A 14,894-nucleotide genomic window follows, 5' to 3' on the forward strand; every position below is an offset into this window, starting at 1 on the left:
ACTACCATGTAATATATCTATGAAGTGCTCCCCACCATCATCAACAATTTTTTATTGGGAGAACTAGTGCTACAATAGTATCCCTTTCCAAAATACTTTTGGCCCACTTATCATAAAAATAATAATGACCATAGAATGAGTTCAAATGAAATGATTAATCAAGAAAAGATTCATCGTCACAAAGTTCAACATCCCCCCTTTCACTTTCCAAGCATTCTTCCTCCATAGCATAATTTTCTTCATTCACAACATAAGCTGTACCAATATAGACATGATATATTTTAAATACTAGAGTTGGGAGCGTAGGAATTAAACCCGTCAATTGGTAGGAAGGGATATTTTAGACGGTTTTATGAGTTTAGGGTTTTTTTATAAATTGTACTAGAGTTTCAGATTGTAATCTAAACACTACAGTAGTATCATGTTGGGCTGCTAATAGTGGGCTAATTGAGCCTGTATCTTTGGTTGATTGGGCTCAGATCTGCCAACAGAAATAACACGGACACCTAAAAAAACGAAACAACATCTAACAAGGAAATATCTGCTCAAAAGAAAAAGCATAACACGGAAATAAACACGGGGTTGGATTGGATTCGGACGACCGATACTGTGCCACCTATGCCCTACGCACCCCCCGCGGCGCTGCCACAAGCCGCCGCCACCTCCCACCCACCTCCACCCCGCATCAATCGCGTGTTCGCCTCCCCCTGATACCGCCTCTTCCTTCCGTCGGCTTTTGTTGCCTTCCGTCCCCAGCGCCGCTCTCTCGCTCCCACCTTAGCTACTGCTGCTTCTGTTCATGGTGGAGATCAGCAAGGCCCGGTTTTCGATGCTCTTTTAGCTCGGGAACCGGAAGATCTGTGGGGATCCTGCAGGCGCTGCGAGATGGTACCGTTTCTTCACTCCCCGTTCTTTCTTATTTCTTTTCGTTTCTTGAGGTTATCCTTCCTGGTGGCGGCGGCGGGCCTGATTTCGATTCGCATGGGCGCTAGGGGAGCAATCAGATCGATTTATTTCGGGGGCGATCTGTGTTCACAGGGATGGGGTTATTGGGGATTCTGTTTACATGGGAGATCTTCGCTGCCGATGCTAATCTGAGAACCCCTATTTGCTTTTGTGGATTTTTGTGTGCAGGATGCTGTGTGCGAAGAGTGTGGAGATGCTGGCATCAGAAAACTGTTGCTGCGCTGCAGCAAATGCAAGAGCGCCGCCAGGCATCGGTACGCTTCTTGGTCGTGATAATAATCCCCTCCTAGTTATCAGCATGCCATGTGTTTTTATCTCGAAATTCTAGATTAAGTGTTTTACCTTTCTAAATGCATGGATAACTTAATGTGGTAACTTGCCCTGTGGTATATTTCACAATCTCGTGGAAAAAATGTTTTGTTTAGATTCAACAAGCATTTTGTCACACATGTTGGTTGGTTGATGGGGTTTGTACTTGGTGTGTGCTTGGTTTGAGTACAAGTTCTCTTGCTTCCTTCGTTTGGATATCCACATCAACATTGTTGGGGATATGATATTATTTGGTTGATTGGGTGGATAATTGAGCTAATTGTTTGTTCAGTTTGGTCCATGATTTTTGATTAGTCGCCGACTAATTCCGAGTCGTTCTGCCATGGACAAGCCGCACTAGCGACTTGACTCAGCAAGCGAGTCGCGCGACTTCCTGGCTCGCGGGCGACTATACAGCGACTATACGGTGGCGGGGAATAGTCGTCGGTCGTCCCTGTTTATCAGCCAGAAATTTTTTGTGGGGGATCTCTACCTGTGTCGGTCTCGGTATTTCAGAGAGAAGGGGATGGATGGGAAAGAAAGGGCAGAGCTCAGGAGGAGAGGCTCGAGCTGCCGTCGGTCGCCGCTGCTCCTCGCCGGCGTCGCAGATGAAGAAGAGGGGAGAGGCTCGAGCGAGCTTGCGTGCCTAAGTGCGGCTTGCGACGCTTGGAGGATTCATGTAATTGCTAGGTTAAGTGAGAGGTGAGGCTGGGAGTTGTTAACTGGGCCATGCTGGGCCTAGTCAGCCTGGCTGGGATAGATGACCGGACTAATTTTGCTTATGTGACCTTAATGGGCTTTGCAAATGAGAGTATTTTTGGCCGTTTACTGCAGGCGACATGGGGCGACTATACAAGCCCTAGTCGCTGAGTCAAGTCAGCAAGTCACGAGTCTCAGCCTTGGCGACTTGACTTGACTCTGCGACTCAAAAATCATGGTTTGGTCACGGATAATTGATTTTGTGGTTGGTTGAAGGGGTGGATGGGGATATCTTATTTTTTTGTGCTATTGGGTAGATTTATGTGAAACTGTTTGCTTGGTTCAAAGGAGGGGTTGATAGGGATAATGAATTTTATGCTTAATCGAATGGTGAGAAATATGTGTTTTTTTTTATTTCTTTCTTGGAGGTGTTGAAATTACCACTTTGCACATGCAATTTGACACATAAACTTTACAGTTCATATCAACAAAAATATGCCGAGATGGCGACTTTACTTGCTGCTTTACTTTGTAAGAATGCATGTAAAAAAATTACTTGTATGAATGGCCATATTTAGTTCTTCATACACCACATGAATTGTGGACTAGGTTAATCTAGTAACAAAGAATCCTCTTGACTTAATTTGGCTAGTCAAATACAAGCATCATCGATAATGATACTCATCTTAACATGAACCCCTTGCTGGTATGAACTTAAGCCTCGTTTCCAGCGGATGATAGTGCCATTAAGATCTAATTTTTTTTTACAATATGGTAAAATTGCAAAGAATGGTACCATTAGTACAAAGCATAGCTAAATCACAATGAGCTTGTGGTAAGTTCCTCATTTGAAGATGAATTCTTGAATATTTATCAAGAACCTACACAGAGATATCAATTTTTTGCCCAAGCAAGTTGGGTTAAGGTAGAGATGAAACCAACATAAACCTATGAGAACCAAAAAGTAAAAGAGAAGAAGTGAACAAGTATGTTAGATTAAAATAAGATCCTATTACATGTGTTGATGTTTTCCATGAAGTCCTACAAGGGCCAAATTTGTTGAAACAATCTAGTATGCGAGCCCCTTTTTCCTTGCCTTCTACCATGTTAACTTTGGTTGACCCCTGTCCATGCTAGGATTTCTTTCTGTACTTTAGAATTCCACTTTTAACTCGTGCTTTGGCAGGGCACTCATGGATGTGCCCAAACCACCTTAGCTTGTGTTACTTTGCAACTATACCATATCACATATTACCTTTTGCCCACATCCACAAGTCTTTTTTGTTAAGATATTGTTTGCAGTGTAGTGTCATAGTTTGATGGTGTTGCACCTAAGCATGATGCACTGCTGATACACTAATTTGGTTCATTTGTTAGACTGCTCTCTATATGTGCGTGTTCAATGGTTCAATGAAGCAATGTAACTATTGGTTAGTTGACTTGATGCTTGATTCGCTCCATTGTTCTATGGCAGTATCACACACATCTTCTAACAAATTAATGTTGGATGTTTTGTTTTTAATGGGCCAACATTTTGCTACATATACCACCGTTACTTTGCAACATTGTTTTGCAACATTGTTCTAACATAGTCATTGATACCACTGTTGCTTTGCAACATTGTTCCCAATTATCAAAAGGTGTTTCCCTTAGGCAGTCTTTTTTTTCACTTATCTTTCTCTCTTTGCTCTCGACGCCATTGAAGTTTGACTCCATAGATCTAATTTCCTATTGAGGCTCACTCTAGTTTTGTTGTCATTTTTATCTTTTTGAAGTTTGCTTGCCTTGTCGGAGCGTGACTTGTCATATGTGTTGAGATTGTCCTAAGAATATGTCCTTTGTACGAGGCTTGGGTTGTCGTGAAATGCCAAAGTATCGAGTCTAGGTGTTCCTCTCATCAGCGTTGGCCTTGGTCATAACGAATTCCAAGGGCCCAACACTAAACCTCCTCCTCATGAACTTGAAGTTGCAACCCTCCTTTAGTTTTCATTCAAATGAGAGTGTATGGTTAAACACCCTTATGGGTCTATTTATATGTTTGGGAGCTTGTCAAATGACTAAGGATGCCATACCATCTCCAATGTGGGAGGATACTTATGGTCATTTGTTGTTCACTAGTCCATGATGGACGAGGGAGATGACGTGGTAAATTGTCCATAATGGACTAGTCCACCAAACACTACATCTTAATGGGCTTCTTTCTTGCCAGCCCTCATCTCTACTTATTTTTTCTTCTAGTTGAAGCAGCACAAGGTTGTGGAGGAACAGCTCCACCGTGTTGCTACAATGTGAACATCACGAATGTTGAAGGAACCGCTTCAACGTGCACTAAACTCTTAACAGCCCCGCCCCTATGATTGATTTGGTAGAATGATGATCTTCCGCTTGTTCCAAGTGAAAGAGTAAAAAAATTCCTTTCCTTTGTGTGTTGTATTCACATCAAATTGCCAAGGTCTTCCAAGAAGAACATGGTTGGCATCCATATCAACAACATCACATACACACTTGAGCGATAGTACTTGCCCAAAAAGAGTAGCAGGTTGCATTGTTTGGTGACCCTCATATTCACTCCTTTTTTTGATCCATCCAATAGTGTAGGGGTTTGGATGATCATGTGTCTCAAGCTTGAAATGGTTCACCAATTTTTGAGAGATAAGATTTTCACAGCTGCAACTATCAATCACTAATTTGCATACCTTGCCATTCATCGTGCATTTGCTCTCAAATATTTTCTTCTGTTGTGTGTTGTGTGTTGTTGGGCTGCCGTGTTGAGCACAAGGGACCCTGAATCACGCATACCACCTCTTCTCCCTCTTCTTCACATATATCTTGTCCTTCTACACCTTCAGATTCACATTCATCATCATCTTTGCCATCATGGATTGTCGTGTTGACAAATTTCCTCAATTGGCAGTTGCTAGATACATGTCCCTCTTCACCACATTTATAACACTTTATCACAGGCTTAGCCCTGCTCTTACCACCAACTTGTTTTGGGCAGGTTGTTTTTCCTTGGACTGAGTGGTCTTTTCTTTCGCTTTATGGGAGTTACTCCTAGGTGAGGCTTCTGTATGAGTTTACTTAGTAACTTACTTAGGTTGTTGGATGTCATTCTCCACTAATATAAAGTTTACATAGTAGTAATTTTGTTTGTTTTAGTCTACTTATTGGTCCATGCAACTTAATATGATATTAGAGCATAGGTCCTACAACACCACACGTTAAAAACGGTGGTGAAGTATATGTGGATTGCCCAACCTTCTCCATTGATCCAAACTTTTGGTCCTAATGGTTGGTGCATGAAGCTTAATAGTGTTAAATTTTGGAATACTCGCTCTCTCTAGCTCTAAAACGTCGCAATGCACATAGACATATAAATTATTGCATGACATATCTCAAAAATATCGCATTTCACATAAACATATAAATTATTACATGATAACCATGTCTTACTTTCGTGGTAACTGCCCCTTGGCGCTAGTGATGATTAGGAAAAAATCGTCAAACTAATATAACATAGCATTTTTTTGAAACCCTTGTTTGGATGAACTTGAAGTGAAGACATATTCCTAAGTGGATTAAGGGTTTGACAGATAAATTTTATGTATTTCAAATTTAGTAATTAGTGATGATGCTATCATTAGGTGGGCATGCATTTGCATTTGAGAAAGTGTAGGGCATGGTAGGAGAAATGTGCATGCACTTGCTACTTTGATTTTCTCTTAAATTTAACATATTTATTTGCATGAATCCACGAGCATTTTGTTGCACATGTTGGGTGGTGCATGGGGTTTGTACTTGGTGTGTGCTTGGTTTGAGGCCATGTTGTATTGGTTTGGATGTCCATATCCATATTGGTGTTTGGTAAGCTTCTCTTCAATCCGTGTCACCCTACCATGTCACGTATTACCTCATTCTAAATTCGGTCCTTTGTTGTATAGCCACACATCAACAATATCACACACATCTTGTAACAACTTAATTTTAGATGTTTTGTCTTGAATGACCAACATTCTACTCCATATAGCAATGTAGGCATGATTGCTATCCTATAGGACTTGCCTTTTAGCGTTTGTTGGACCTTCTTGTCATATATGATGCCATATAACATCGTCATGGATACAACCATTGCTTTTGCAACATTGTTCCCAACTATTGGGAGGTGTTCCCTTTAGGCATTGTTTGTCATTTTAGTCTAACCTTTCTCACTTTGCTCCCAACACCATTGAAGTTTTACTCCATTGTTTTAATCGAACAACGAATGATTAGGGCTACCTTTGTACACAAAGAGACAATTGACATAGTTATGTTATTTTGGATATGTTTGGTTTCCTCATCGTAGCGCGACTTAGTTTCATGTGTTCAGAGTGTCCTAAAAGGAGGCCCTTCTGTTGTGAACTTCTTAAGTGTCAACTCTAGGCGTTCCTCTCGCAATGTTGTCCTTAGTCGTCATGAACTCCATGGGTCCAACAGTGAACATCCTAGTGATGAACTTGGAGTTGTAACCCCCCTGGTTTCATTCAAATGAGAGTATATGGCCACACACCCCTTAGGGTTCTCTTTATAAGCTAGGGAGCTTGCCAAATGACCATGGATGCATTATCACCTCTCATATGGGGTAGGGATGAAAATGGAGCGAATACGGTGGAATAGTAGTGAAACCATATTCGTATACATATTTTTTCCGATTCTGAATCGAAGCGGATAGTGTGCGGATACGAATAAGGAATCAGAGCCTATCCGTTACAAATACGGACCGAATACGAGGCAAGTACTGTTCGGTTGCGAATAAACATTTTGTCTATCTCACTTTGAGAATAAAAACAAGATTGATTAGTGGAGCACAATTAGCTTGTAAAATTTCTTCTACAAATCAGGAATAACTGCTACTAGCCCCTAGCGGCTAGGGCTACATCGTTGGTCGGAGCTGGCCTAGGGGTACGGGCTAGAGGGAACTGATGGAACTAGAGTTATGGCGTTAGGGTATATATAAAGATGTTGCCAATTATGGGCTAGGCTACAATTTTATATATTAGTAGGCCTAACATTAGATGTATTAGTTGCCGGATAATTTGGTGGATATTGGCCGGATATAACCGTGAAATATGGTATATCTTCAAATACATACTGATATTTGTAAAACCATCTCCTTTTTTGTATCCTTATTTTGGTGGAAATCATTGAATGATATGTCAGAATCTTAGTTTACTATTCTTTTTCTCTCTCCTTGTTTTGGTTTCCTTATGTTATCCACTGGGTTTCATATCGAGCCTACCCAACTTGCTTGGAGAAAAGGCTTTGATGTTGTGTTGTTGTTGTTGTTGTTGTTGAGTGGATAGATATGAAAATATTTTGTTCGTTTTGTAGGATGAGAGATGTTTAGGGATAATCAATTTTGAGGTTGATTGAAGGGGTGGATGGTGATATTTTATTTTTCTATAGGTGGATATATGTCCAAAAATTTTCGCTTCACATACTGATATTTGTAAAACCATCTCCTTTTTTGTATCCTTATTTTGGTGGAAATCATTGAATGATATGTCAGAATCTTAGTTTACTATTCTTTTTCTCTCTCCTTGTTTTGGTTTCCTTATGTTATCCACTGGGTTTCATATCGAGCCTACCCAACTTGCTTGGAGAAAAGGCTTTGATGTTGTGTTGTTGTTGTTGTTGTTGTTGTTGTTGTTGAGTGGATAGATATGAAAATATTTTGTTCGTTTTGTAGGATGAGAGATGTTTAGGGATAATCAATTTTGAGGTTGATTGAAGGGGTGGATGGTGATATTTTATTTTTCTATAGGTGGATATATGTCCAAAAATTTTCGCTTCGAAGCGGGAGGGAGGTGGTTAGGGATAATCGATTTTGGGATTGGTGAAATGGTGAGACGGTGAGACGCCTGTGTTTTGTGGTTACTTTGTTGGAGGTGGTGAAATTACCATGTTCCAACATAAACTTCACAAGTTCATATTGAAAAAAATGTTGAGATGGTGAAGTTACTTGTTGCATTACTAGTAGGAATAACCATCTTCAGTTCTTCATATACCACATGCATTGTGGACCTGATCAATCTTGTAACAATGGATCCTATTGACTTTGATTTTGCTAGTCAAATATATGTATCATCCATAATGATTTCCATCTTCACATGATCCCCTTGTTGGACATAGATATAGTAGTGTATGAACTTGAGCCTAGATGGTTATGTCATTATGATGATCTAATTATTTTTAGGACAATGATAAAATTACAAATATTGGCTTATTAATCAGTCCAAAACATAGCTAGCTAAATCATAATAAGCTTGTGATATCAATTTGTTTAGCCCAAGCAAGTTGGGGTAAGGTAGATATGAAACCAACATAAACGTAAGAAAACCAAAAGGCAAATGAGAGAAAAAAGTAAACAAAGGTCATTAGAGTAAAATAAGATTCTATCACACATATTGTTGATTTCCATGAAGTCTTACCAAGAGCCAATGTCTAGGAACATTCCTATCTACAAATCCTTTTTTCCTACCTACTTATATTTTAACTTTTGTTGGCCCCTCCTTGCTAGTATATCTTCTTATCCTTAAACATTCCACTATTGACGGGTTCTTTGGGAGGTTGCTCTTGGATGTGCTCAAACCACCTTAGTTGGCGTTGGGTAAGCGGTGTCACCATACGATATTACGTATCCCCATGTTCCAAATTCGGTCATCTGCTATATGACCACACATCAACCATATCAAGCACATCTTTTCACACTCAATTTTAGATGTATTGATAAGGTTGTTGTATCTAATTCTTTCATGTAATATAGATAGATGACCATAAACCATGATCTAGAATGGTTATTCTATAGTCTTATCTCTAGTAACTAGACATCTCTAAATATGTGTGGTGAGAGAGATTTTTGCTTTCTCTGTGTTTATCCTACGTGGCAATTTTTTAAACCTTTCTCTTTCCTCCATCTCTGTGTTTATCCTACGTGGCACTCCTTAGATTTCACCATTGCGCATGCCCTAATGGGCCAACATTCTACTCTATATAGCTAACATATGTTTGATTCTCGTACGTGGCACTCCTTAGATTTCACCATCGTGCATGCCCTAATGGGCCAACATTCTACTCCATATAGCTAACACATGTTTGATTCTCGTACTATAGGACTTGCCTTTTAGCGTTTCTTGGACCTTGTCATATAGGATGCCACATGTATGCCTCTAGTTCATCCACCTAGCTTTGATCCTACGGCTAACATTGCTTTGCAACATTGATCCCAAGTGTCGAAAGGTGTTCCTCATAGGCACTCATGTCATTGTGACAGTCCTTTCTCTCTTTACCTCCGATGCCATCGATGTTTGGCTCCATGGATTTAATTTGCTCATAGCCAAGTTTCATTGTTTTACTCGAACAACGGATGATTAGGGGGTGCCTCAAGTATTGCAGTATGATGCGTTAGTAGTTAGTAAGGGCATGTACGCCGGCCTTTTGAAAGGTCTTCGTATGCTAAAAGACAATTGGCACAACATCAGCGCAACTTTGTCTTATGTTGAGAGTGTCCTAAGAAGAGGCCCTTCGTGCGAAGCTTGGGCTATCCTGGTGTCGACTCTAGGCGTTCCTCTCGCCAATGTTGGCCCGAGACGTCATGAACTCCACGTGTCCAACACTAAGCCTTTTCATCATGATCTTGGAGTTGTTGCCCTCCCCTTGAGTTTTCATTCAAGTGAGAATGTATGGTTACACACCCCTTAAGGGTCTATTTATAGGCTAGGGTGCTTAACAAATGATAGTTGTGGTCATTTGTTGTTCACTAGTCCATGATGTATTAGGGAGAGAGTGTGGTGCATTGTCCATAGTGGACTAGCCTAGGTAACATTAACACTCCATACTAATGGCCTTCTTTCTTTTGGGGCTTCATCTTCACATTCTTTTCGTCTAGTTCATTTTTTGACTTGTTGACCTTGACTTGATTTTTTTTGGTTTGGACATGTGTCGACTTGCTTTGAACGCTTTGACCATGTGGGGTTGTGTGGTCCCTTGATTTGTATTTTGCCATTACTACATGAAGTTTCATATACTAGGAGCACATCACATCATAACCAAATACACAAGTGAAGATCTCCTTGTATATCCTTCTTGACCTCATCCATCACTAAGGCAAAAATGCATGGGTTTAAGGCTAACCGTCCTATCATGGTTGGAAAGATATTGGGCTCACTATTGCCTATGTGTATACTTGTCACAACATTATGATAAATATATTCGATGAAACCATATGTCCTTAGTTCTTCTGCTCCCTATATCACTTCATAAGCTGGCGAAGCAAAAAAACGCCTTTGTAGTCGATCTAGCTTTAAAACCAAATTGTTTCTAGTGACATTGTCACTCTTCTCAAGCAATGCTTAATCACTTTCTTCCAAGCTTTTAGTAGCTCATAAGTTCAATACCTTGGTAATTAGAACAACTTGAATATCTCCTTTATTCTTACGTATATATACTAATGTATGTTTCCTCCATGCTTTGGACATCTTGTTTGACCGGAAAATGCAGTTGAATAGCTTAGCTTTTAGCCAAATTGAGTTAGAATTAGATTTTATTCTTATCCTAATTGTTTCGACCCACTAAGTGTGGTGGCTTCACATGTTGATGTATATGAAACACCTTCCATATCCAAAGCTTACCGTTACTCCATGTAAGTGACAATGACACTTAAGATATGATTGCAAAACAATCATACCAAATTAACCTATACCATGCGACTTTGGGCCCTTTAGCGGACTAAACTCGTTTTGAGATGCTCGCCATCATGTATACCATGCAACTTTGGGCCCGGTAGCGGACTAAACTCGTTTTGAGATGCTCGACATCGTGTATACCATACGACTTTGGGCCCAATAGCAGACTAAACTTGTTTTGAGATGCTTGCATCGTGTGATGTCTTGTACTTTAACTTGATCATTTGTGGCATTTGACATTGCCATGTGCCCTATCCTAAGATATGTATGCCTTTTTAGAGAATGGGGAAATCCTTTCTCGACGGTTGTAAAGATATTAGGATCAAGTGTTATCCCCCACAACCATCATTTTAAAGAAAGCACAAGCTATATCTTTTACTTAACATGGTTTGTTCTTTTGTAGATATTGCTTGGATGCAATAATCTTTGATTCGGTCGTGGACTGGTCATGTAGTGGCTGTATCCCAAAACACAACGAAGCCATTAAATCATTAGAAGACGCGTCCAATGAAGTGCAACTAAGTAATACCCAGTTGGGCTGCCCTATGATTAATGAACCGAATGTGGACAATGAGAAGGTAACTAAGGCACGAAGACCTCGTACAATTAGACCACGTCGGAAAAGAAATTATCATGTGGATGACAGTACTAAACATTTTCCAAGTGGAGACGCATCCAATCTGGGACAATGTGGAAGCAAGTCCCACGAGGAAAGAGATAGTATGCATGCAATCAGTGCACAATTTTGTAGTGGTGACGCAATAGGTTCTTGTGAAGTCTTTGTTGGGGATATACCCAACCACTATGATTGTGAGAAGGAAGGGGAGGATAGAAATGGACACTTAACTTGCGCAGTGGAGAGTTCTGATGGTTCAAGTGAGCAGCCTTTGAATCATGCTTCAGAATTTGAACCCAACAATTTGCAGAAGGCAATGGATGGCTCTAAACTTACTTCAAAGTCTGCGGAGTGTACTCATCTCTCAAATGGAAGGAGTTGCTGCTTTCCTTCAGCGAAGTATGTTGAGGATCTTGTTCCACGAGGAAGAAAGGGTGATATATTTTCTCTAACTAATGATGTTGAGGGATCACTTCCAATGATTGGGGACAAGCCATGTCCTACGTCGGCAAGCGTGGAGCAAGCAGTTGGTTTGTCAGTAAACAGGGAGAAACCTGAACCACTGAAGGCAGTTACAGGCTTTGAGAAGAGTGTCGTAGCATCAAAGTTTGCACCAAATTGTTCAAAGCGGATCCAAGGATCAGAGCTGAAGACAGGGAGCGCAGATGTCTTGAGTCCTCTAATGCAGCATTTGGATTCCTGGCCAACGGTACCAATGCAATCAAGTCCCTCGAATGAACTAGAAGACGTGGCTGTTCAGGAAAGTAGTGCTGAAAGAACAAGGTGCTTGGTGGATGAGCAAACCAACGCCCCTACAATGGAGACGCTCAAAGTATCAAAGCCCTCTATGGAAAATGAATGCTTGCATTCCAATGAAGACAACTCGGATAAAGCAAATAGAGGATCAGATGAGGTTTTATTGAGCACCAAAGCCAAGAAGATGCCAAGGCAAATGTGTGGTGATAGAGAGACAATTAACTGTTACAACAAAAATGGAATTTCAGAACCTGAGCCAGCAAAGGGTGACCGAGATGCAAGAAACCTCCAACGTAGTGCAGAAAAGCCGTCATATCTTGGTGTAAAAAAGATGTTTCTTAACCGGGTATTGCAAGGGGAAGGCATTAACAGCGAGTTATTGCCTTCTAAGTTTGTTGGTCCATGCGAGTCAACAAAAATCAACCCTAGAAAGCGTAAACAGTCAGAAAGTTACAACCCAGATGGAACCAGATATCAGAAGGTTGCACGGTCAAAAGATGGTAGACTTGTGCCAGCAGCATCATTGAGAGATGGTCAGAACATGCCTGGGGAAGACAATGTTAGCAATGATAAAGTTATTGGGCACTCCAGGAAGGGAAAACATAAGAAACTGGACAAGTCATGGCTGGCTAAGAAGGCCAGCAGAGATCCACGGAAGAGGGAGATGGTTACAAGAGATCTTCATAGAAGTTCTGTGGATAAATCAAGAGCTTATTCAGAAAATATCGATCCGACACTCCAGGAGAGCAGCTACTCATTGAATAATCCCCAGAGCAGTTGTGAGCCAAAGAAACGAAGGGGACTCTATGATTTGAATTCTCAGTCTTGTGATAATGATAGACATCTGAGGAAGAAAAGAAAATGCACCCAAAATGCTGCGAAAAACCAGAGAAGATGTTTAAAAAAAGGTAAAGAAGCTTCGGGGTCAGGAAATTTGAATCATCGACATTCCAAGAATCATAAGAGAAGCACAGATGCAAACAAAGATGAAAATGCATCTGTAAGAAATCTGGATTCTGGATGTGCTAAGAGTGTTGTAGCACAGCTGGCATCACAAACTGTAGTCAAGGAGGGCAACTGTGGGATATCAAGGATGCCACTCATTTCAGAATGTATTGACATGCAACACCTTGATAAACCTTACTGGACGTATGTTACATATGCTCTTTGTTCCCTGGAGTTCATTTCCATGTATTTTCTTTTCAAGTGCTAATATGTATATTTCCATTGTGATAGTGGAATCATGGAGATTGACAAGAACTATGTTCCATTGGCTGCACACCTGTCAACCAAAGCAGGCAAGAAGGTGAAGGAACACTCAAGATCATTGCCACCAATATTAAAAGTGACAGAATTTTCTACATCGAAAACATGTCCAAAGCACTTGGAGGCACCAATACCCCCAGCTGACAATATTGACTTGTATTTCTTCTGTGGCGATACGAGGTTTGTTCCGCCTGTACATGTCTGCACTTCTTATTTCTTCTGCACATACTAGGGTCTAATGTTTTTTTTTTTTGCTTCTCTAGGCCAAATAAAGAGCTGGATCAGCTAGTGAAGCATGTCGCTGATAGCGGTATTATTATAGAAGCTATTGTTGGTTTGGCCAAGCTGTGTCTCTACCCTTCTTTTGTACTAGCAGAGGAAAACCAGAGTAGGTCATTTTGCAGATCTCAATATTCTAATTTATGAGTATATACACCTAATCAGCACAAACGGCACTGGTGCTGTATTGTGTAATGCAGTCCTGCATGATTTTCCGTACTGTCTACTTCAACATTTTTTGTTTGTTGCAGTCGAGTATGGGTTCAGAAAAAATCACTACTACATGTCAAAATGCCTTGGCAATAATTTGTCAATCACTAATTAGTTTCTGCCTTTTTGTAGCGTTCCAAGGGAAACCCTATCTATGGGGAGTGTTCAAGCCCAGAAAAGATGAAATCAAAAGATTAGCTCCAGCGGAACAAGACTGTTCGGCACACGTCACTGAGGAAGAACATGTCCAAGAACAGAATGTGTTGGACCAGCAGGACAAGGCGCAGAGCGACCCTCTTGATCAAGTCACTCATCCCGCACACGTCACTGAGGAAGAACATGTCCAAGAACAGAATGTGTTGGACCAGCAGGACAAGGCGCAGAGCGACCCTCTTGATCAAGTCACTCATCCCGAGAATCAACCCTTGCTAGATGCAAACGAAGTGGGAAAGGAAACATTGTCTGGTAATGGCCTGTCCTTGGTTGACATGAGAGCGGTAGTTTCTGCAAATATCAGCCCAGCTGATCATGTACAACCCTGCTCAAATCCAGAAGCTCCGCCTCTCAAAATCTGTGGCTTTGTTATGTCACGGACACCGAGATCTGCGGAGCTCATCCAGGAGATGCAGAAGGAAGGTGCATTACTGTTTGCTGTGCAGCAAGTGATGACAGAGCCTGGGTCGGTGGTGTAGGCCATGGTGAAGTGGTCTCTTTTTAGGCTAGAAATAAGCTAGTTGTAGTCCTGAGTATCTTTAGTGCAAGTTCACATTTTGACTCCCGTTGTATATCTGTCTCTATCTGTTTGCTAGTTAGCCTCCCTTCTTTTCATGACCAAACTGAACTCGGTAGTATGTACCTGGAGCAGAATTTCTGTCTGGTTATGCTACCTTCAGAACTATCCTCGCGTACTTTTGTGTTGGCAGAATTGTGACGACAGGTGAAAGATTCTACTACTGGAAAAGCATCTGCCCTGTACTTCATAATGACATGTAAATTGTCACCAGTTTATCATTTATTACCTGTTATCTTGTGCTCATCGTGAGTTGTGATTCTTGACGCTGAATTGTTGTGTA

At 40.9% G+C, this 14,894-nt stretch overlaps 1 protein-coding gene across 1 annotated transcript; it reads left to right on the plus strand.

The window, feature by feature from the left end:
- Positions 1-623: 623 nt before the first annotated feature.
- Positions 624-14,857, plus strand: LOC127294268 (uncharacterized). The gene is made up of 6 exons (XM_051324048.1): positions 624-888; positions 1,135-1,220; positions 11,098-13,215; positions 13,303-13,512; positions 13,596-13,720; positions 13,954-14,857. Exons 1-6 carry the CDS (start codon positions 886-888, stop codon positions 14,511-14,513), a joined length of 3,102 nt encoding a protein of 1,033 aa, XP_051180008.1. The 5' UTR covers positions 624-885; the 3' UTR covers positions 14,514-14,857.
- Positions 14,858-14,894: the final 37 nt, after the last annotated feature.

This window comes from Lolium perenne, chromosome 4, assembly GCF_019359855.2.
Source record: "Lolium perenne isolate Kyuss_39 chromosome 4, Kyuss_2.0, whole genome shotgun sequence".
In the NCBI taxonomy this organism is placed as follows: Eukaryota; Viridiplantae; Streptophyta; class Magnoliopsida; order Poales; family Poaceae; genus Lolium; species Lolium perenne.